Source organism: Rhinolophus ferrumequinum, chromosome 2 (assembly GCF_004115265.2).
Source record: "Rhinolophus ferrumequinum isolate MPI-CBG mRhiFer1 chromosome 2, mRhiFer1_v1.p, whole genome shotgun sequence".
Classification (NCBI taxonomy): Eukaryota; Metazoa; Chordata; class Mammalia; order Chiroptera; family Rhinolophidae; genus Rhinolophus; species Rhinolophus ferrumequinum.
Genome location: NC_046285.1, coordinates 81,033,481 through 81,058,374, shown reverse-complemented (window position 1 = coordinate 81,058,374; position 24,894 = coordinate 81,033,481). Strand labels below are relative to the sequence as shown.

Sequence of the window (24,894 nt, the reverse complement as noted above, 5' to 3'; positions counted from 1 at the left end):
AGACCTTGATCCTAAGAGATAGAATTATAGTAACTGTTAAAATGAAATGTAGCCAGAAATATGATAAGCTGTTGATATGTGTCTCTGTCATAGTGAGATTGCATTTTACTTTAAAGGAAATGGCACAGTACCTATACTGCGAATATGTTTAATATTTTTAAAGTAATTCATCTGAAAAAGCTTGATTAAAATGAGCTTTTAAGATGGCAGTCACAACCATTAAGATCATTAGTAGTCGTTTCCAAAAGGCTAAAGAAAATTTAGTTTTTTGTACAGTCTTTTCTGGCAATCAAAAGTGATTAGACTTACCCTTTTTTTTCCCCCAGGAAAGTTAATAAACAAATGGATCTCAAGCTGTGAGGCAGTACAGTGTTTTAAGAACAGAAATTTTGTGATCTGGATTAAAATTCCAGTCCTGCCACCTTATCATTTTTGTGATTTAGGTAATTTGTTCTTCATCTAAATGATAGCATTAAGAAGCCTGCCTTGTCAGGAGTGTTATGGGAATTTTGTTAAATGAGATCTATGTAACATGCTTGCACAGGGCCTGGAACATTACAGCATACAGTAAATAATAGCTATTGTATTTTTCCAAAAAAGATGTTAATTTTTTTCAGGTAACTTACGCTCTTTCTCACAAATGTCTGTGATGTTGGCTGGGAGAGATATGGCACATAGAAGTTATCACATATATATATTTGGAGGCCATTTGATCACTTTAAGAATTGCCGTTCTATAATCAATAGGTTGGTCAAAATACTTATTAATTATATGCAAATTACATGGTTCATTACTACCACTTGTTAAAATTTCCCCAATGCCGTTATCATTCTCTGAAACATCCAGCTATTTGAATTAGGTAAGTTCTTTTTCACAGAATTCAGTGAAATTAATACTTCAAAACTAATTTATATATAATACTTATAAGGATTTTGAAACTTACAAGGAAGTTTATTTTAAATATATACGTATTGAGCATTGACTATTTACCAGACACTAATCCAGGTGCTAATGATACAAAGATGTAAGACAATTGTTGCCTTCAAGAAGCTGATAGCATTCAAAGAAGGAAATATAGACAACAAAATAAGTAACTATCCTAAAGATGTGCTGATACATGTATGCCTAGGGCATTACCGGAACATAAAGCAGAGAATTACAACCATCATGAATCATGAAAGGAGTTAGGGAGAAAATACACCGGAATTGATGAGGTTTACAGGAGGTGATGCCTCTTGAGCTGAGCTTTGAAAGAACATAGATTAGTCAGGAAAAGGACATAGAAGTTGTCCAGACAAAGGGAACTTATAGGTTTATCTGTATAGATACACATTTTTATGAACATGCATTATTAGAAAAATGGCTATGGGACTTTGAGCGACATTAATAGAATTATTAGCACTATATTCCTTATGATCGGAGAGCTACTAGAAAGACTGAACATTTTAAATTAAGACCTGAAAGCTCTTAAACTTTACCTCACAAAGTTGTACTATTATTAGAAATAATACATTTCCTATTCCAGTGAAGATGGAGTAACAGGGATCAGATTTACTCTTCCACCTAAAACAACTAAAAAATGGACAAAGTATTTGAAAAAATAGCTCTCAAGACAATGGATATCAAGCATGAGGGCAGTGATTCCTGAGAGATGGGGAAACGGGAGGTGAGCGCTTTAGTTGTTCCAGCTTAAGGCCTGGAGAAAGTGTCCAGGTCACGTCATAAATAGGGAGAACCCAGGCAGAGCCTGGTGGTCTCTTTGAGTTGAGAACATGGAGCTGTGATATCAGGGAGACCAAAGCCTCTCGAGTTCACAGGTCAGCTTACCAGAGAATAGTGAGCGACAGAAGATCTACAGAGGGTTCCCTTCAGGTATTCAGCAGACTACTCATCAGGACACGCATCTGAGGAAACTATCCAAAGCTTGGCAAAGAACCACCGGAAATGGTTAGAGGAACTCTTGCCTGTCACTTTCGACAGTATTGGGAACAGTACCTGTTCCCCACAACCAGTGTAGGAAACCTCATATTTCATGGTGCTTCCAATCAAGTGCTAGAAAATGTCTTGTCTCAACAGTGGGGAAAAATTAACTACAGACTTAAATCTGTTCTGGTCCTGCCTACAGAGCAGGAACGAAAGGATCAAACTGCTTCCAAGTGATTTAACTTGGAACTAAGTTAAAGACTAAGACTATAGGAATACAGAAATATCCAGCATACAACAGAAGAAAATTCATGATGCCTGACATCCTATAAAAAATTACCATGCATCTAAAATCCCAAGAAAATATAATAGAAAAATCAGTCAATTGACACTGACCCACAGTTGACACAGTAGTAGAATTAAGGGACAATGACATTAATAGAATTATTAGCACTATATTCCTATGGTCGGAGAGTTACTAGAAAGACTGAACATATTAAATTAAGACCTGAAAGGTCTTAGAAAGCTAAATTCTACACATGAAAACTACATTTCAGAGATACAAAATATACTGAATGAGATTAATGGAGATGACACATTGCAGAATATGAATTAGTGAACTAAGGACATAACAAAAGAAAGTATTCAAAATGAAACTGGAGAGAAAAAGACTAAACAAACAAACAAACAAAAGAATATTTGTGAGCTGTGGTACAACTTTAGGTAGCCAAATATACAATATCTATATAATTGAAGTCCTAAAGGAAAGGTAAGAAAAGGTAAGAAAAATATAACTGACAATGACCAAAATACTTCCAAATTTTATAAAAACTATAAACCAACAGTTCCAAGAAGCTCAACAAGCCCCAAGTACAAGAAAACTACGAGGCATATCATCATCAAATTGCTTAATGCAGTTATGAGAAGAAAATCGTAAAAGCAAATAGAGTAAAAATGAATACTCATTGTTATTATGTGAGAGAAAACAAATGTAACTATGAAAGCAGATTTCTAAAAGCAAGCAATGCAAACTACAAGACAGTAAAGCAACATCTTTAAAGTAATGGAAGAAAAATTTTATAAACCTAGAATTTTGTGTTCTGGGAGAATATCTTTCGAAAATGAGGGCCAAATGGAGATTAAAAAAAAAAAAGATACAAAAATGGAAAGAATTTATCACCAAACAATCTGCACTACAAGAAACGTCAAAGGAAGCCCTTTCAGAAATAGGAAATGGTACCAGATGGAAACCTGGGTTGGTATAAAAGAATAGAGTACTGGAAATAACTACATGGGTAGATACATCTCTTTAAAAGATTATTGTTTAAAGCATAAACAACACAATGTATTGTGGGGTTTATAACAATATATGGCAGCAGTGACAATAATAATGCGGAGGCTGGAAAGAAAAAATGAGAGTATATTATTATAAGGTTTTCATAGTATATATGAAGTGATATAATGAAGATAGAGGGTGATAAGTTAAAGATGTTGCCGCCTATTAGAAAAAAACTCATTTCAAATATAAAGACTATGAAGTAAAAATGTTGGGAGAAGAGGCTAAAATTTAGTATTATTGAGATGTCCTTTCTTAATTAAATGACTATGTAGATTCAATACAAACCCGTACAAAATCCTAGTAGGCTATTTCTTTTGGTAGAAATTAATAAGCTTATTCTAAAAGTTGGGATACAAAAATATAGAAGAGCCAAAACTACTTTGGAAAAGAAGACAGAAATCGGAGGAGTTACTCAACCTGACATCAAGAGGTAATATCAAATTATAGCAATCAAGACAGTGTGGTATTGGTATCTAGACTGAGAAGTAGATCAATGGAACAGAATAGTCTAACATACACACACACACACACACACACACACACACACACACAATTGCTTTTTGACAAACATGCAAAGGCAATTGAGTGGAAAATGTTAGTCTTTTTCACCAATGGTGGTGGAGTAATTGGATAGCAACATATCAAAAAAAAAAGAAGAAAGGTTTTTCATGTTGTCATATGTTGTACTATATGACAAATTAACTAGATATATAGAATTAAATATAGACATAAACTATAAAACTTCTAGGTGTAAACATAATGACAAATCTTTGTGAATTGGGGTTAGGTAAAGATTTCTTTGCTGTAACACCACAAGAGCATGATTCACAAAAGACACTGATAAATTGAACTTCATTAAAATTAATTTTGCTCTTCAAAAGAAACTCAAGACAATGAAAAAACAAGCCACTCAACGGGAGAACTTTATCCAGAAAATAAATAGATATAAATGTATAATTCTTTCTGTGTGTATCTATTTTGCAAACCCCATATATGAAAAATTATTCTTTCATTGTAATTAAGAGCTCTGAAAACTTAATAAGAAAACAATCCAGTAAAAATTGGCAAAAGTTTTGAACATCTATTTTACCGAGGAAGATGTATGGGTAATAAACAGGCCCATGAAAGGATGCTCAACACCATTAATCACTTGGGGAATGTAGATTAAAACTACAATGAGGTAACCATTAGAATTTTAAAATTCAGAAGACTGGCTGTACCAAGTCATGACGGGGACGTAGAGCAACTGGAACTCTTATACGCTGCTGGTGGGAATGGAAAATCACTTTGAAAACAGTTTGGTAATTTCCTTAAAAGAAATGACATATATTTACCATATGACAGCCATTGTAACCCTAGATATTTACCCAAGAGATATGAAAGCACATATTTATTCAAAGAGTTGTATCTGAATGTTTACAGTACTTTTTTTTTATAATAGCCAAAAAAAAGTGGAAATAATTTGAATGTTTTTCATAAGAGCCAAAAACCTGGAAATAATTTGATTGTTGGCAGGTGAATTCATAAAGACATTATAATGTATCCTTACATTGGAATACAACAATAAAAAGAAATAAGTACTGATATACACACAGTGTGGATGGATTTCAAAATAATTGTGCTGAGTTAAAAAGCCAGACAAGAAGAAGAGTACGTATCATATGATTCCATCTACTTTAAATACTGGGAAATGCAAAGTAATGTGCAGTGATAGAAAGCAGATCAGTGTTTGCTTGAAGACTGGGGAATGGAGTGGAGGCACAGAAAGACATGAGAGAATTAAAGAGGGACGTGGAGAATTTTGGAGTAATGGATTTGCTCATTGTTTTAACAGTTGTGATGCTTCATGGCTGTAGGAGTATGTCAAAACCTATCAAACTGTTTACTTTAAATGTGTGCAATTTATTGTAGTTCCATTATACCTCAGTAAAGTCCTTTTAAAAAAATTTAAGGTAGAAATAACACACATGCTTGCAATAAATGTAGACGTTTAATAAATAGTAGTTTCTTTAAATGGTTATTTTTGTTATCTCTCAATATATTATTAAGTCCTCGAAATCAGAAGCTGTATCTATTTGTCTTTTTATCCTCAACTTGTAGCATGGTACCTTAGACATAAGAGGTGCTCCATACAACTTATGAACAAATGAAAGTAATGAATTTTGAACCATTGAATGTGAAGACGAGACTCTGTGAGGGCCTAATTGTAAGCTAACACCATTTGTCTACAAAATCTGAAATATTCAATTTGTACATCCTCTTCAAACAGGAAGTTCCCATAAGCCAATTCCTATAAGTAGGGTAAAGGTCACTTTATAATTTTGTTTTTATTGTGATAAAATACACTCAGTATAAAGTTTGCTATCTTAACTATTTTTAAGTGTGCAGTTCAGTTGGTGTTAAATACGAGTACATTCACATTGTTGTGCAACCATCACCATCATCCATCCCCATAATTCTTTTCATCTTATAAAACTGAAACTCTGTACCCATTAAACAATGGCTTTCCATTTCCCCCGCCCCCTAAGCCCTGGCAACCATTATACTTTGTCTTTATGATATTGACTACTCTAGTAAGTACCTTATATATGGAGAACCATATAATATTTGTCTTTTTGTGCCTCACTTATTTTGCTTAGTACAATGTCTTCAAGATTTATCCATGTTGTAGCATATTATAGCATTTCCTTTATTGTTAAGGCTCTTCATTCATCCTTCGATGGACACTTGGGTTAATTACATTCATGTTTTAGCAGTTGTGAATGATGCTGTTATAAACACGGGTCTACAAATATCTCTTCAAGATCTTGCTTTCAGTTCTTTTGGGTGTGTACCCCAATGTGGAATTGCTGGATTATATGGTAGTTCTTTAATTTTTTAAGGAACGGCCATGCTGTTTTCCACAATGGCTATACCATTTTAATTCCCATCAGTAGTGCGCAGTGGGTCTGGATTTTCTACATCCTCACCAATACTTGTACCATGTGCAAGCTGCTCCGGGAACAAGTGCGTAGCTGCCTGCCACGTGGCGGGGAGAGGGAGGGGAAGCTGCTTCTGGGCCAATAGCTGAAATTGACCAAAATTAACCACAAGTTACTCTCTGAGTCTTCCCCTGGTAGTTGCAAGCCTTCAACAGAATCCAGAGTTCCAAAATAGTTACATCAGAGTCTGCCATGCAGTTATTGTCTTGGTGGGGAGACAGATTCCTGGTGCTTCCTACTCCGCCATCTTCCCAGAATCCTTTCTGTGTATGTTTTTTTGTGTGTGTAAAAATAGTACATGATAATATGAAATTGAGACTAATGGCTGAAAACCATATAATCTACTCCTAATTTTGATTTTGTGAAATGATGCTAGTCTAATTTTGTTTCTAAGTTTGAGTTCTCTCTTAGCTCAGCCACAGTGTTTCTTTCACGCTTTCTACTTCTCTGTCCTTAACAACCCAGAAACTGTTGTCAGCAGCTATATCTTGTCAACTTCCAGAATTTCCATAGTGGTGGCCAGGGCTTCAGGGCACTGAATATTAATGGGAATAAGAAGCGTGAGCAATAGTTTAAATGGTTTAGTTCAACTGGTTTATATAAAGATAGGCTTCTCTCTTTTTTTGTATAGTCATGGTTTAAAGGATTGTGCTGGGCTTGAATGTTCGTTTTGGCAGAATTTTGAGAATCTAAACATGTAGTGTATATAAGGAACCCACGGGATAGGACTGAATACGAGTAAATCCAAAGTCAAAGGAAAAAGTCTAGACATTGAGGATGGTTACCTCCACAGGCCATCAGGAAACTGACCTATCTTTTGGTTTCATCTGCGGAGCTTATATTTCTTTTTACGACATTGGATGCTCTTCTCTAAAACGAGGGCTTACAAATGGAGTTAAGTAGGTATACTTGGCTGCCAAGGGGAGGGAAGGGAGCATGGCAGTTCTGGAGAATTCATGGCAATAGAAAGACTACCACCCCCTTCTCTACCACCAAAGGACCCCTATTAATTAAAAAATTTTAAACCCTATATTTTCTTATTTCTGGTTATGGACTTTTCTGCATAAAGAAGACCTTTTAATATTTCTTGTAAACCCTATATGATAAGAATTTCTAGCAGAAGTACACTTTTAAAAAAATGAGTTAAAATTATGGTAAAGTATTTATACTAATATGTATTTTTTGTATATGCCATAGCACAATAATGTTTGAACTTTAATACAGCCTTCAAACACTCATAGTAAAAGTTCATACTGTTCTTACAGTTCTGTTGATGTCAATGCTAAAATTTACTTTTTAAGAGAACAACATTTATATGCTCTATGATTAAATTTTATTGATATTTATCCAATTATGCACCACAGATTTTCATGTAAGGTATATTATTTTTTAATGGAATTCAATTTTTTTCTCTATACGTTTACTTCACACAATGTAACTGTGACTTTGTGTTCTTAAATATGTACTCATAGTATAATTCTTATATTGAGAAATTGCTGTATTCTATGTATTTGTATTTGGTATTATTTATTGAATAAGGTTTAATTTATAGTTCTGAATAATATTAGTGCCATTTACCAATTTTAGATGGAATTCGTGCTAATCCCTGAGGTCTAATATACTCTAAAATAGCTAAAGCATTAGAAATTTTGGTTCTCAAGTCCCAAAGGTATTTTCAATCTATAACTGCTAGTATGATGATACCTAACTAAAAATGGATTAATATAAAATGTTCTTTTCACTCTTTATTCTGTTTCTTCTTTCTTGTTAATCTTTTCATAAAAAGGTAACTATAGATAGCAATCAGAATGATAGCTACATATATCAGACTGCCTCCTCTCTGTTCCAAGCTTTATCTTTTTCTGAACCAACCAGCTACTGACTGACAGACATAGGCAGGTAGGTGAGACCTGGAGAGTTTCAACCAATAGAGCTGCTGTGATGCTTTTCCTCTTCTGGGACAAACTCAAGGCTGAAACAGTATGGGGGAGCCCTTAGACAAGATTTGAGGGGCAAGTGACTGATAGAAAAAAACTACAAACAAGAATCTCATATCCATTCAAATTATTCACCAGTCAGAGTAAAAGAAGGATATGTGCAGATGAACAATAAGTGAGAGAACATTAGCATATGAACTCCCTATTAAAGAAAAATGTTTGAGAAATGAATCAAATATTTTTAAGAGTAAAAATATGAAATAAAAAATTACTTTTAAAAGTCTTTTGAATCTAACAATATATTTTTATGCCCTTAGTTGGAGTTCATCCCTATATTTCACAAATATAAATTAGTTATATTTGTACAGGCAAATGTATTTAGAATGGAATTATATTGCATTTACTATTAGGTTGGTGCAAAAGTACTTGCAGTTTAAAAAGTTAAAAATAATTGCAAAAACCACAGTTACTTTTGCACCAACCTAATAGGACAAATGTATTATTTGGGGCAGATTAGTCTTTTAAACAGAATCAAAATCCTATGCTTATGCTTTTATATCTATGAAATTAATTGCTTTGACTTCATGAATATGCTAGTGATTTCTTTAGAAGGATCCTGAGGTCTGGAGTCAGAAGGTCTTGATTTCAGCCTGTCATTTACTAATAGAGGCAAGTTACTAAACTGCTCTTATTCCCTAGTTTTCTTTATCATTGAAATACAAATCTTATATTATAGATAGTTAGGAAAATTAATGAAAATATACCTATGTGTTAACAGATGATTTACCATTATCATCAAAGATTCAGAATCTTCCCTTAGGAATGGTAATCACCACATTTTCAAGACAGTGGTTACAAATGAAGGAGGGGGAACTGTTGTGGAGTAAGAGATGTAAACAATATTGTTAATATTTTATTAGATGTGGGTACTTGCATATTTCTTAATTGTTAAAAATAATCTTTCCTTATGAAATTCATAAAACTTTCCCATGAAATATCTTAACCGGTTAAGTGTCTAACATTTTTTTATCAAAGGACGCTGCTTATTAGGACAATCTGAAAGTATGGTTCATAACTCTTAGCTTGCTTGGGACCTACTAGTTAGAATATCATTTCTTTCTTGCCATTCTAGTTTTGTTATATTGCACAAAGTATCCCATTTCTATTGTGTGTGTTAAGTGGATGACATAGGTACACCAACCATCTGTCTTGGAATTGAACCTGGCTCTTGGAAGTACTGTTTGTTCCACACAGTATTGGTCTTGATAGTAACTTAAAGTCTCATGAAAAATCAAGAAATTTTGTAGCCCTGGTGTTGCCATTTCTACCTGACAACTGAGTTGGCACTGAGTGTTGGCTGCTTCCTTTGGCTGGGCCACATGCTCCACAGTTCCCCACTCTGATATGATGTCAAATATCATTTGCCTTGTATCGTCATAAATGTTTATATTAACTGTTTGGTCCCTATAGGCAGTTTAGTTGATAACCATTAGAGCAGTTATATTCCGTAGATGTCACAGTCCTCTATTAATATTTTGCTGTGGTATTTTAATTTGATATCACATATTTTCACTACTTTATAAAGCACACCTACATATGAACTGTGATCACAAAATACAGTGAATATTTAAATTAACGTTTATTACAGGGTGGCTGGTTAGCTCAGTTGGTTAGAGTGTGGTGCTGATAACACCAACGTTGTTGTCAGTTCGATCCCCACATGGGCCACTGGGAGCTGCGCCCTCCTTAAAAAAAAAAATTATTACCGTAAAAGACCCACTGCAGTTAATCCCCCTGAAAATACTCCCCTTCAGTTTGAACACACTTATCTTGCCATTTTCTGAAGCAGTTCTGGAAGTCCTCTTCTGTAAGTGTGTTTCATGGCGCTGCAGTGGCTGCCTCCATGTCCTGATTCTATCCAAAATATTTACCTTTCATGGTCATTTTGACTTTGGGGAGGAGCCAGAGGACACACCATAATGTTTTTATTTGACAAAAATTGCTGTACCAGAAGCAATGTGAGACAGGGAACCTTTTCATTGTGATCAAAAGTTACGGTGAATGCTGTTGCCGAGTGCCATCCGACGGAAAGGCAGGGATCTTCAACAGGGGAAGTGGTGTGTTGAACCTCAGTAGCAATATGTGACAAGTTTCAACTTGTTCGGTGCAGTCAGTTGGGTGTGAGCTACGGTTGAGAGAAGGTGTGTTTTACAGTGTGCCGTAAATCATCCTCCATCATGACAATGCTCCATGTCACACATCGCTTCTGGTATAAGGCAATTTCTGTCAAATAAAAACACTACGGTGTGTCCTCATCCACCTTACTCACCGGATCTGGCACCGTGCTACTTCTGGCTCTTTCTGGAAGTCAAAATGATTCAGGACATTGAGGCAGCCACAACAGCGCAACTAAAGACACTCACGGAAGAGAAATTCCAGAACTGCTTCAGAAAGTGTCAAGAATAATGGGATAAATGTGTTTGAAATGAGGAGGTGTATTTTGAGGGGGATTAATGGCAATGTGTCTTTTACTGTAATAAATTTTTTAAACATTTACTGTATTGTTTGATCACACCTCGTAGATTTTTCTGTACAAATGTATGACATAAAGTGCTGTTTTTCTTTGCCTACACCTCTCATATCCACATGTTACCAGTTAAATATTTCTCAAATCTAGATCTTCCTGTCCATCCCTGGTGCTGCTGCTGCTGCTGCTGCTGCTGCTGCTGCAGCTGCACCTCAGGCCCTCTTTGTCTCTGGCCTGGAATTGTTTAATTGCTCCCTGATGCGCTCCTTGCCTGCAGTCACATTCCTTTCAGTTCATCCTCAAGTGTATTGCTTGAATGAATGATGTATCAAAGTGCACATCTCATTTCGTCACCCCGCTGTTTCAAATTCTTCTAAGTCTCTGCACCTTCTATGGTAGAGGTCAGCTAACTTTTCCTTAAAGGTCCAGATAGTAAATATTTTAGGCTTTGCTGGCCATAAGTTTCCTGCCACAAATAATTGACTCTGCTACTGTTGGGTTGAGCGCAAAAGCAACCATAGAGAGTATATAAACAAATGGGCATGGCTGTGTTCCAATAAAACGTATTGATAAAACCAGCCTCAGTTCTAGGGCCAGTGTGTTAACACCGGCTCCGTTATATAAACGGCTCTCCGTGTCTTCCCTCCCATCTCATCTACCACTCTCCATCCTGTTTCATACAGTTTTTTCAAAAGCACCATTCACATTCTTAAACTTTTCTGAGCATGTCTTTCTATATTGAATTATTTCATTCCTTCCATTTAAGCTTTTTTTTCACATATAGCGAAATATTCTAATGTACTTTGTAAAATGTTAATTCTCAAATAACGGTACCATATATAAACATGAGGTTGTTTAGTTACTTGCTGACATCTTTATTAATGTATTGTGGAGTGTTAAGTATTAAAAACAGTTTTTAACAGGTCTTTAATAAAAATCATAGTCTTGATACAATCTATGTTATAGTTTGGATACCTTCAAAACCTTATCCAAAAATCTCAGAATAAAGTCACCAGTTTAGTTTCAACATCATCAATTGTATCGAATCAAGACTTATTGAGAGAACTACATTAGGACAGTCAGTGGGAATTGAAAGCACGGTAACTCATGTGTCCTGTCTTCATCACAATTGCTTCTTTCTAACAGAGTTAGGAAAGCAGAAAATATTTGGCTTTAGGATATAACTTCCCTGAAGTATTGGACTTCAAGTTGCTATTTAAATTCTAATAGGTCACTTTGCATGTTTCCATATACAAAAAAATAACACATCTTGAGAATATGTTGTTAAGTATGTGGGTATTGCCTCATTATTGATTTGCCTTTATTTAGACTACTGCCGATTGGTACAATGTTGGGTAGTAAACAAAACCTTTTCCTGTAAAAAAAAGTGAAAGAAGTTCATTGTTGCGTCACACTAATGAAAAATACGATTAAATTATTAAGGTGAGAGTAGATTGATAGAGCTGCTATGATGGAATTTTGTTAAGATGATGTGGATGGATATGAATACTGATTATGATAAAGTTCTCTAAATTTTCTGATATTTGCTTAACAATACATTAATTTAAAGCTCCATCTATTAAAACTGAACTGTAAATATTTTTATATGGTTAATTTTTAGCCACCGGCTGAACAGGCCAAAGCCAGATTACAGATGGTTCTTGAAGCTGCTGGTAAGTGTTGATAATTACACTTTTTTTAAATAAAAAAGCTTGAAATAATTCTTAGCATGCTTACAGGTGGGTTAAAGAGAAAAACACCCATTATCATATGTCCTCACAAATTTACGAGGTCTAAATTACATAAATGGCCATATTTTACCTTAAATAATTATTGCTACAGTATGATACTAAAAGATCATTCTTTACCTTTTCATTTATAAAATTGGCTTCAATTTTGTTTTAATTTTGATGAAGTACAATTGTTGATTTTTGTCTTTTATGGGTTGTAGTTTTAGTGGTATGTTTATTTTTTGCCTAACCTCACATCATGAAGACTTTCTCCTACATTTACTTCTAAAAGTTTTATACGTCTACATTTTATATTTAAGACTATGATATATTTTGATTTAATTTTTGTATGAGCTATACTTTTCAGGTTGAGGTTTTCATTGTTCCAAAGGAAACAAGGTAAATGTCATTTTATGATTCTCCAATTACAGTCTAGTAGTTCATTGGACTGTTTGTTCTGGATAGCGTGTAACCTTAAATACTGTATGTTTTATTTGTCAATGGTACAGTAATGCTATGACTTTGACTTTAGATATAATACAGATTCATGTAGACATTAAATACTTTACCTTTTTAAAAATATAAAGATCCATGTTATCTTTTTTAAGTACTGATATTTCACTCTGAATCTTAATGTGCTCTTCAAAATTATATGTAATTTATTCAAATAATAAGTTGTCAAGATTAAGCATGAGGTAGGGTTAGAATAATATCACCAAAATAGTCCATATTACTTTTTAAAGATCCATAAAGAATTCATAATTTCCAGTTGTAAAATGTGGATTCTATTTTAACATCAAAAGTAATTTCAGACTACCAAATGACACTAGCTGTGTTTTTGTATTCATTGTTTATTTTTAATTAAGGTTTATTGGGGTGACAATAGTTAGTAAAGTTACATAGGTTTCAAGTGTACAATTCTGTAATACATCATCTATATATCACATTATGTGTTCACCACCCAGAGTCATTTCTCCTTTCATCACTGTATATTTGATCCTGTTTACCCTCATTTGTATTCATTGTTTGAGAAAATACGTATATGTGCATATGATTTAAGGATTTCTTGCATTTGTTCCTTGTATTCCCACCCCAAATGTCCACAGTCTAAAGATTGAGAACACCAATATAAATGATACACTAGCTTTATAAATCACTAACAGACGTAACCAAAGAGGGATAAAAATTGATAAATATTTTGACTGTGAGTCTCTATACCCCTCCATATTCCTTTAAAAGTCACTTACTCATTTTATCTTTAGTTACATAAAAAACATGATGTATTAAAATTTTGCTTGCTCTATGGTTTCATATTATAGGATAAAGTTAATTTATATGATTCTCTATCATTTACATAATATACATCCATTCTTTAGTGGCATTTTGCTTTGAAAAAATATTTCCAGTTCATAATTTGAGTATTGGTAAACTCTTGCTTTAAAGGAAAATATTGATCGTGCTTAGTCCAGAAAATGTTTCCATTAATGCAACTATGAAGAATTTTATTTCATAGTTTTATAGTTTTCCTTTATTTCTTTTTCCTTTAATGTGATTTTGAGCATATTATAAAACAAATCTGACAGTCCAAACCTCATAGGGTATAACTTGTTTATATATTGGTCCTAGCTGTCACCCTCATTTTTTTTTAATTTAATATTGTAAATTCTATTAAGCATGAAAAGCTAGGTCTGTGTATTTGAGAAGCATTCAATATAGTATGACAATTTTCAAAGTAAAAAATGTATATTGGACTAGACCGTAGCTAGATGTAGCATTATTTATTAATTTCTTCTTATTGAATATATATGTTGTCTCCAGCTTTTCCCTCTTATCAATAACACTGATATCCATCCTGTTACAAATTGTGTTTTCCTTATTTTATGTTATTTTCTTGGGATTGATTACTAAAGAAATGAGTTTTTAAGGTTAGAGGGTATTAATCTTTAGAGTGGCATTTTATATATTTTGCTAAATTGTTTTACAAAACAACTCTGCTACTTTTGCCATGGGTTAAGTAACCATTTTTACCAGATTTTGCTTTTTGATGCCAATTCCATGAATATATCGCTTCGTAATATATAACATATTATACCCCTTCGAAGAATATCCAGTATTGCTTTTAACGAGAACCTGTGTCCTAGAGAGGGGAAGCAGATGGTTAGGGAGGAGCACGTAAGTAAATATAGAACTTACTGTCAGGGTTCCAGATCTCTGTTTCAGTGATGAATTAAAAATATTCATTATATCATTAGAAATAAACAAATAAAATAAACGAGGAGAAAATAAAAGAACTTTTGCTGAGACTGGTAAGCGTTGCAGTTAAAGTCTAACCTTGTCTTAAGATAGAAAGGTACCCATTCTGTCACAGTGGAGTTTACTTGAGTTCCGAGGGAAAACACCCTCGACTTTGGGGCCTGAAAATTGGGTAGGAGGAATGACGTAAAACTGTATGCTGGATTCTTGAGAGGATTTTTTTTGGCCTTGTAATTGCTATACTCTGGTCACTAAAGTTCACTTGTAGACATCCTGTGACTTAGTCTTTTACTCTGTCAGTCCCAGAAGAAAGCTTTATATATAACCATTGCATTGTTAATTGAATTATTAGTGAATGTTAATAATGTTACTGGTTTGGAAGTAAAATATATTTAGAATATTTGACAACATTATTAGTAGTAGTATGATTTTGAAAGAGTAAAAGAACATCAAGCAAAATGTGACTGTAGGATGTCATGCATATTGTACCTAACATGAATTTGAAGTCAGATTTTATTGTATTTATGATTATATTTTATATGCACTAAACTGTTCCATTTTTATACTTTGCTATGCTAAATTTTCAGATTTAAAGGGAATCATTTTTCATGTTCACTGCTAAATTGAAATTGAAACCAAATTTTATGTCTCTTGTTTAACTTTTAATTCAAAGGTAATGTGAAGTTAAGGTTATAACATCTAAGATTGCTTTATTTTTTATCTTCAAATGGCAATAAGACACAGAAGTTTATAAAATTGTATCAATTTGTAAGACTGAATCTAAGTCTTAATCTCAGCTAATGATTTACTCTATGATACTGAGTAAATCCAAATACAAAGCCTTTTTGCCATGATTTCTTTCTTTCTTTTTTAAAAATACTTTTATCATTTTCCTATTTAAGATTCAAAACCTTGAAATTTTTCTTTGACTTCTTTTTTGGCTATCATTCACCTAGAATTAATGACTCTTACTTGGAAATTTTTTTTTATATTTATCCCTTTATTATCTTTCCCACTGCCATCTCCTTACTGGATGCCAGACATTTCACCCGAAGGTTAATCCATTACCTCCTTATTGGTCTCCTGCTTTAATTCTGTTCTCTCTCCAGAGAGATGATAGTGAATAGTGGAAGGGTTCTAGGTCTGCTTCCTACTCATTCTGTGACCTTGATCGATTTGGTGTTTATTGTTTAGCCAAAACAGGATTTTTTTAATGGAATATGACAGATGTGTATATTTTCTAGTTTACTATAGTTCTCTATTTTTAAAAAGTAATTTATTGAGGTGAAATTCATGTAATATAAAATTAATCTTAATTGTTTAAAGTGAACAATTAGATATGTATTTAAAGTGGCATTAAATACATTCACAATGCTTTTATAACTACCATCTCTATCTAGTTCCAAAACATTTCGTCATTCCAAAGTGAAACGTCTTACTAATAAGCATTTTCCTCTTTACTCCCCTTACCCCCAATTCCTGGTGACCAATTTGCCCTCTGTCTCTGTGAATTTATCTATTCAAGATATTTCATATAAATGGAATCATACAATGTGTGACCTTGTGTGTTTGGCTTCTTTCACTTTGTATAATGTTTTGGAGGTACAGCCATGTTGTAGCATGTGCCAGCACTTTATTCCTTTTTATGGCTGAATAATATTCCATTGGATGTATATATACCATTTCTTTTTCCATTTATAAATTGGTGGAAATTTGGGTCATTTCCACCTTTTGGCTATTGTGAAGTGTTGCTATGAACATGCATATACTTGTACTTATCTGAGTCCCTTTGGAGGTATATGCCTAGGGGTGTAATTGTGGATCACTTGGTAATTCTATGTTTAGCTTTTTGAGAATATACCAAACTTTCCGCAGTGACGGAACCATACATATTACATTCCCACCAGCAATAGGCAAGTACAGTCCCCTATTGTCTCAACTAGACCATGTCACACATTGGAGTTACCAGCTTGAAATTTGGGATTTATCTGTACCATAATTTCCTCATCTGTAAGGGGGAAGATAATAACTACCTTATAGGGTTGTTGTGAAGATCATATTATAATATGTGAAGTGCCTAGCCCAGAACCTGCCAAATGGTGGCCACCAGAAGATGTTTATTTTCATATTGCTTTTTGTGAATACCACTGCTAGATACTTCTTTCTCAGGCACCATTGTTCAAAATTATTCATTGGCTTTCTATTGCTTACAAAATCAGTTTTTCCCTTCTACGCTTCAGGTTCCAAGGTTCTGCATGGTGGATCTGTAGAGTCTTCTATCTTTATTTCTCGGAATTCATTTCTGTACTTTTTCTCATTGTTCTTTGAGTTACATAAGTTCTTTTCTACCTGGGAATCTTTGCTCATGACTTTATCCTTTCTAGAAATGTCTTCCTCCTTCCTCTTACCCTCTTCAAACACTTGCAAAGTGCACCTCAAATGCAGTTTTCACATCATTTCCCTGAACATTCCAGCACGCGACCTTTCCTTTGAGTTCTTTTGGTCCTTGTTTGCGCACACCATTTATCCTGATATTTACTCACATACTGTTAATGTAAATAATTAATTGTTTCATGAGTGCTGGACTTACTTTCCCAATGAAATAACAAACTTCTGAAGATCAGGAACCATATCTAAAACTTCGAAATCTTTTCCAGCAGTTTTCACAGCACCTGTAGCGAATGGGACTATTCTAAGTAAAATTCCAACTATTAATCTTTGGTGAATAAGTCATTGTGGAGAAACTGAAATTATCTGGATAACTGAAAATTAAACCTTTAAATGCTCATGGTCTCATTTTAACCAGTGTTTGATGGATTTTAAAGTAAATGTACAAAATTTTTCTGGCTTCAAATGTAAAAGATTATATCTATCTGTCTATCTATCTATCTATATATCTATATATGGCAATAATCTGACTTTTTAGTCTTAAGTTTTAAGGTAATGCATGACTACCTTAGAAGATAATGAAACATGATTATCACAGAGGAAGAAGAAGGAATAATAAATTTACTTAAAGACTTGTCTCTCACTTTTGCTCTCGCTGTTGTTTGACTTTTTAGCATCTTTCCAAACATTATTTGGGTTTCCACAAAAACACAGTATCATCTTATGCCAAGTATGTTCATGGGTTTGAAGAAGAACTTAGAGGAGAGATTTTTCCAAAACATAATTATTTTTCATTAGCATGAAAAGATGACACTTTTTACAATGTGGTTTCAAGATACAATTTTCTCTAAAATCTCCTTAATATTTTACTTTTAATAAAATTACTGACACATGCAATCTTTAAAATTATATCTTTAGTGTTTTAAGAAAAAAATAGAAAATTTCGTGCAAGTTTGGTAAATCACCTTTATGATAAAGTCTCTGTAATATTTCATTTTCTGAATAATGTCTGCAATCCTTTGTATTGTGCTTTATAGTTTTCAAAGCACTTTCATAACACAAATCTTTTATCATTTGACTCACATCACTACATGGAGAGCTAATTAGCTCCGTTTTACAAATATCCTGAAAGTATAAATGACTTGTAAAAGATCACATAAGTGGCAGAACCAGGGTTCAAATCCAACGATTTCTAGCTCTTGAGCTATTTCTGTCCGTAGGTTCGGCAGAAAGAAGGGTGATAGAAAATATTACCAAATACATACCTTGTTTTGTTAGGTGTAATGCTATAATTACCTTACAATAAAAGAATTTCTATCCTCAAGCGAGCCTTTGATTCTGAAATGAGTGTTTTCTAATTGATAATAGGACAAAGTTTCAGTCAAAGATGTTCTTTTCCTTAACTATCAGAATGCTCATAATAGTTAAGTTTCTGCTAACTTTGAAAAATCTAAGGTAATATTTTATGATCAGCAGTGTTTTTGTCTCCAGCCTAACTAGGGACATGCGTTTCAGGGAGCCTTGCTCGGATAGAAGCTAGTTAAGTATTTTAAAATACAGATGGGGTACACACACTGGCACACGATATCCTGGTAAGAAGCTGTGCTTAGGAATTAGCCACAGGTGCCTTACCCCGTCCCAACTCTTATGCAGCGTGTTAAGCTTAGATTTTATTCCTGTAGTTACCTATTAAGCATCTAGAAGCCAAGTCCTGACCCTTTCTCGTCATAGCCATGTAATCTTGGAAGTCTCAATACTCTTTATAGTGCAGTCTAGCTTTAAATATTTGTGATTCTGAGAATTATTAATGAAATTGCCATGATACTGTTGTTCTGTTTCCAGGGAGCATAGAAAGCCATTCTAGTATCCTAATTTAAAGCCGACAGAGGTTTTCCTCTATAGGTTTCTGACCACTGATTTGTGGCTCCAAGCAATAGGCTGATTTATTGTGAGAGAGGCTTTCCTGTAGGACAAACCTAAACAGCAGAGCAAGTGACTGAGAAATTAATTTCTATTTCATATAAATACATAGTTTTCAAATTTCCTTTTTTCCCCGTGTAGGTTTCTACTTGATTGTATGTCGGTAGTCCAGATTCATGTCCAACTTCACTTACTCCTAACTTTGTGAACATGGGCATTGCACTTCCCCATTACTCTGTTTTACTTTCCTCATCTATGAAATGAGATATTACTAGTATATAGCTAATGGAATTGTTGTTATGAAGTTTAAATGAGTTGACATTTGCAAAGCACTTAGAATAGTGCCTGGTACGTAGTAAGCCTTGAATAAAAGTTAGCAGTTACTCTGAAAGGTAGTAGCCTGTGGTGTTTAAGTTCTTAAGTCAGATGGCCTGCGTGCCATGCTCAGCTCCATTATGTACTGAAGTAACCACGGGAAAGTTGGCAAAGCTTGCAGAACATCAATTTTTTCACGTATCAAATGGGAATGATAGTAATGTGTATCTTTAGAGTTTGTATGAGACATAAATTAGTTAATGTAATAAAGTGTTTAGAACAACCCCTAACGTGTAACTGTGTGTTCTATAAATGTTAGCTAGTGGGAGTAGGAGTAGTTTTTAATGGCATCACCAGAACGGCTTTATGACGTAATGAAAGAAGAGATAATGAGCCAAACATCTCCTCATACCAGCATATACATATATACAGTTAGGAGTAGTTATCAAGAATTAAGAATAGTGCTTTTTAAAAGAAACAAATGAATAAAACCTTAAATAGTTTAATTGACTTGGGCACTGGTTAGAACCTTTTTTCATCAGATACAGTTTCTGCAAACTTCAGAAATGCTACATAAAATGTAATTGCTTTTATGCAAAATCAAATTGATAATGTTAATTTAACTTTCAGTTTTCAATATTGAACATGAATTTGGGCTTTGTATTAAGCCAAAAAGATATAATAGTGCTTCCCTAAAGAGAATCATTAAGTAAATTGCTTTTTGAAAGTATCTTATTTGTTTTAGCCTCAGTTACATGTTTATATTTAAATGACTTATTTATCTCTAATGATATTTAGTGAGAAGAAAGCTATCAGCTAGAGTCTAACAATATCACAGCAACTTGCCATGTCTGAGCAGATGTTAAGCAGACAGTAGTTGAATGTTAATTTTGAGAGGATGGTATGCTTAAGCCTAGCTGAAGTATGTTACATGTGGGCTTTCTAGACTCGAGTACAATGCTGGATCTCTGGGGAGAATTTTAAAGCTAAACCTCTTTCTTTTGGGTCCTCTATATGGACTCTCTCAAGTCAGTATAAAGCAGATCATCCCTAGGCTAAAGCCCTTCAGCTTTTGTTATTGGGCTCTGTAGACCTGTAATTAGGCCTCCTGGCAGGCTTTGCAGGCCAGTTAATGGTCATATGGAGTTTCTGTGAGGCAGACTGGCTTTGTATAAATCCTGGGTACGAATATGTTTATGGGTCACTTCCTACCAGGACCATGCTTTGTCCTGATGCCCTACGGGCTGACAGGGAGCAGGTTCCCTTGACCATGGACTGTTCAGTTTGCGACTCAAAATCTACTCCGCTAATCCCCAGTGTAAACAGAGGATTTAGAAGGGCTTCTGTCACTTACAGTTGCCAATTCACTTGGGTGTCTGTGAATTTATTTTTCCCCAGACTTCATTATTGAAAGACTGACAAGTGTGTAAGAGTTGGATATTTGTTTATATATCAAGTTTTAGTTTCTTTTTCAGTGCTTTTAGAATCATTGTAAATGATCTAAATCAGAATTATGTAATGAGGGTTTTTCTATAAATCACATTTTAACATTTCTTAATTTAAGCCATTAAAAATTTGGAATGATAACTAATCTTTTCCTATAGGGTAAATTATAGGTCTGGTTTTTTGTAAGAGTAAACTAATACTATGTGAAGAAATCTACCAAAAAGTGATTAATGTAAATTTCAGATAAGTCAAGGCAGTAACTCATTCAAAACTTTTATACTACGTATTTTATTGAGCAAAAATTACATTTTAATGTAACTGAGAACTTTTTAAGGAGGAATATCGGATCAGTGTATAAAATGCTTAATAAAATGTGTTTCGTGAAGTACTTACACATTAAGAGTGTCATTTATTGAGCATCTACTATCTGATAAGGACTTTTATACATTTTTACATATGATAAATATTTTAAATAATTGGTTCGTGTTTTCTAGCCAAGCAAACTATTTGGATTTTAAGAAACTCATGATCGAGATTTCGTTTTTTTTTTCAATTTATTTAATCCTTTACTTCATTATGGTTTTCACTTTGTTTCTCGGATTATATTAAGATTTGACTCTAAAATGTGTAAGTTCTGAGTATGCTCAGCAAAGGACTGTCACCTATCTTCCTACGAGCCAGTTTTTCTTTTGGGAGGAAATCAAATGATGAATACTTTCCCAGGTCTCATCTAGTAAATCAGTGCTCAGTATTTTGCATTTTGTGATGTAAAAATGGTTCATGACAGATGTGGCTGAAAAGACCACATACGTAGACTGTATGATTTTAGTCTGGTGGAACTAATAGGATCACTCATTACATTTTAGACCCTGGGGTTTCTTTTTTCTTTCATAATAATAATAATAATATAAAAAAAAACTTTTAAAATAGAGTGGCCCTTTTTGTGTGTTAGTACAGCATCTTCCTTTAAATTTACAGAGTTGATGATAACAAATCAACAAATAATCCTTGCTATCTTCTAAAATAATTCTTTAATGTGTTTATTGAATATTTACTGTTACTTTTAATTGTCCTGTCATCCTATAGAAGTTAAGATTTTGTTCTCTTTTTATAAAGGACTTACTTGAATTTTATTTAGCAAAACTAGAAAATACGTTTCATAGAGAATCCTACACCTATGAATTAAATTGAGTTATATGTTAATAAAAACAAGTTTTGTAAATGTTGAAATAATTAATGGCACCAAAAGACATTATAGAGTAGGGATTCTTGGTATTCACTTACAACTAGGAGAATCATAGCATAGTCTGTTTTTCTTTTTTAATGTACACAGTATATTTATTGAAATAGAAATATATTTGTGATTTATTTGGAATTGAAAAAAAGGAGGCCCCTGAACAGTGTGAAGTGAACAATGATCCTATTTTAGTTTTAACAAAAAGTTAATATTTACATGGAAAAATATTGTAGGTGTTTTATATCAAAATGCTAATAGCAGTTATTGTCCCTCAAGGTGGGATTTAAGGTTAGTAAAAAAATTTTTTGGCTTGGTTTTATTTACCGATTGCTTTGTAGTTATGAAGAGAACTTAAAGAGGTGTAGAAGAGGTTTAATTCAAACATAAAATTCCCCAATATTAATATGAAATTTGATAAGTTTTGACAAGTATATGCATTCATTTAACTACCACCAATTTTTTATTTACTTATTAAATATACTGGGGTGACGTTGGTTAGTAAAATTATACAGGTTTCAAGTGTACAAGCTATAACACATCATCTACATATTGCGCGGTGTGCTCACCACCCAGAGTCGGGGCTCCTTCCGTGACCATACAGTGGACCTCCTTTACATTCTTCTACCTCCACTCTCCCCGCTTACCTCCAGTAACCACTAAACTGGTTTTCTGTATTTTTGTTTGTTTTGTTCGTTTGTGCTTTCGGTTTTATATCCCGCAATATGAGTGAAGTCATATGGTTCTTGACTTTTTCTATTGACTTATTTCACTTAGCATGATAATCTGAAGATCCATCCGTGTTAATCGCAAATGGCAGTATTTCATCATTTCTTACGACTGAGTAATATTCCGTTGTGTATATATATATACCATGTCTTCTTTATCCAGTCATCTATCAAAGGACACTTTGGTGGTTTTTATGTCTTGGCCACCGTGTATAATGCTGCAGTGAACATAATGGTACATATATCTTTACAGATAAATGTTTTCAAAAATTTTTGGTAGATACCCAGAAGAGGGATTGCTGGGTCATATGGTAATTGTATTTTTAATTTTTTGAGGAACCTCCATACTGTTCCCCATAGTGGCTGTACCAGTTTACATCACCACCAGCAGCGTATGAGGGTTCCTTTTTCTCCACAACCTCTCCAGTACTTGTTATTACTTGTCTTGTTGATTATAGCCATTCTAACAAGTACGAGGTGTTGTCTCATTGTGGTTTTCATTTGCGTTTCCCTAATAGCTAGTGAAGTTTAGCATTTTTTTCATATGTCTGTTGGCCGTTTGTCTGTCTTCTTGGGAGATGTGTCTGCTCAGGTGCTCTGCCCATTTTTTAATGGGATTGTTTGGTTTTTTTGTTGTTGAGCGGTACAAGTTCTTTATATATTTTAGATATTAGCCCTTTATTGGAGGTGTTGTTTGCAAATATCTTATCCCATTCAGTTGGCTGCCTCTTTTTTTGTTGATGGTTTCTTTTGCTATGCAGAAGCTTTTAGTTTGATATAATTCCATTCTTTTAATTTTGCTTTTACTTCCCTTGCCTTTGAGGTCAGATTCATAAAATCCTCTGTGAACCCAAAAATCCCTAAGTTTAGTACCTATGCTTTCTTCTATGCAGTTTATTGTTTTGGATTTTATATTTAGGTTTTTGATCCATTTGAGTTAATTTTGGTATATGATGTCAGACAGCCATCTAGTTTCATTCTTTTTGCACGTGGCTTTTCAATTTTCCCAGCACCATTTATCGGAGAGCCTTTCTTTTCTCCATTGTATGTTTTTTGCTCCTTCGTAAGAAATTATCTGCCCCTATATATGTGGGTGTATTTCCGGGTTCTCAATTCTGTTGCATTTTTCTGTTCTGTGCATCTGTTTTTCTGCCAATACCATGCTATTTTGATTATTGTCACTTTGTAGTATAGATTGAAGTCAGAGTATGATACCTCCAGCCTTGTTCTTTTTTCTTAGGATCACTTTGGCCCTTGGGGGGTCAAAAAATCTGATGATTTTTTTTCTTCTATTTCTTGAAAAAATGCCATTGGGATTTTGATAAGAATTGCATTAAATCTGTATATTGCTTTGGGTACTATGGCCATTTTAACTGTTGATTCTTCCAATCCATGAACACGGAATGTCTTTCCATTTCCTTGTATCTTCTTCAATTTCTTTTAATAATGTCTTATAGTTTTCAATGTATAGGTCCTCCACATCCTTTGTTAAATTTATTCCTAGGTATTTTATTCTTTTTGTTGTAATTACAAAAGGAATATTTTTTTCATTTATTTTTCTGAAATTTTGTTTTTAGTATATAGGAATACAATGGATTTTGTACATTGATTTTGTATCCTGCAGTTGTACTGTATTTGTTTATTGTTTCTAATAATTTTTGGTAGAATTTTTAGGGTTTTCTATATAAAGAATTATGTCATCTGCAAAAAGTGACAGTTTATCTTCTTTATCCCCAATTTGGATGCCTCTTATTTCTTTTTCTTGCCTGATTGCTCTGGGTAGGACTTCTAATACTATGTTGAATAACAGTGGTGATGTCTCTGTCTCATTCCTGATTTTAGAGGAAAAACTTCAGTTTTTCACCATTAAGTATGGTATTAGCTCAGGGTTTGTCATAACTGGCTTTATTATATTGTGGTACGTTCCTTCTATAACCATTTTATTAAGTGTTTTAATCGTAAATGCATGTTGTATCTTATGAAATGCTTTTTCTGCAACTATTGATAAAAATCACATGACTTTTATCCTTTATTTTCTTTATGTGGTGTATCACATTGATTGATTTGAGTATGGTGAACCATTTTTATGCCCCTGGAATGAACTGTACTTGATCGTGATGTATAATCTTTTTAATATATTGTTGTATTCAATTTGCTAATATTTTCTTTAGAA

General features: G+C 33.7%; 1 protein-coding gene across 3 annotated transcripts in view; it reads left to right on the top strand.

Annotated features, from left to right (window-relative positions):
- Positions 1 to 24,894, top strand: part of RSRC1 (arginine and serine rich coiled-coil 1) — a 378,160-nt gene that overhangs the window by 208,444 nt on the left and 144,822 nt on the right. For all 3 annotated transcript variants that reach the window (XM_033090506.1, XM_033090486.1, XM_033090496.1), the window contains exon 6: positions 12,329 to 12,380. In XM_033090506.1, the coding sequence (XP_032946397.1) occupies positions 12,329 to 12,380 (52 nt within the window). The remainder of the gene's footprint in view (positions 1 to 12,328; positions 12,381 to 24,894) is intronic.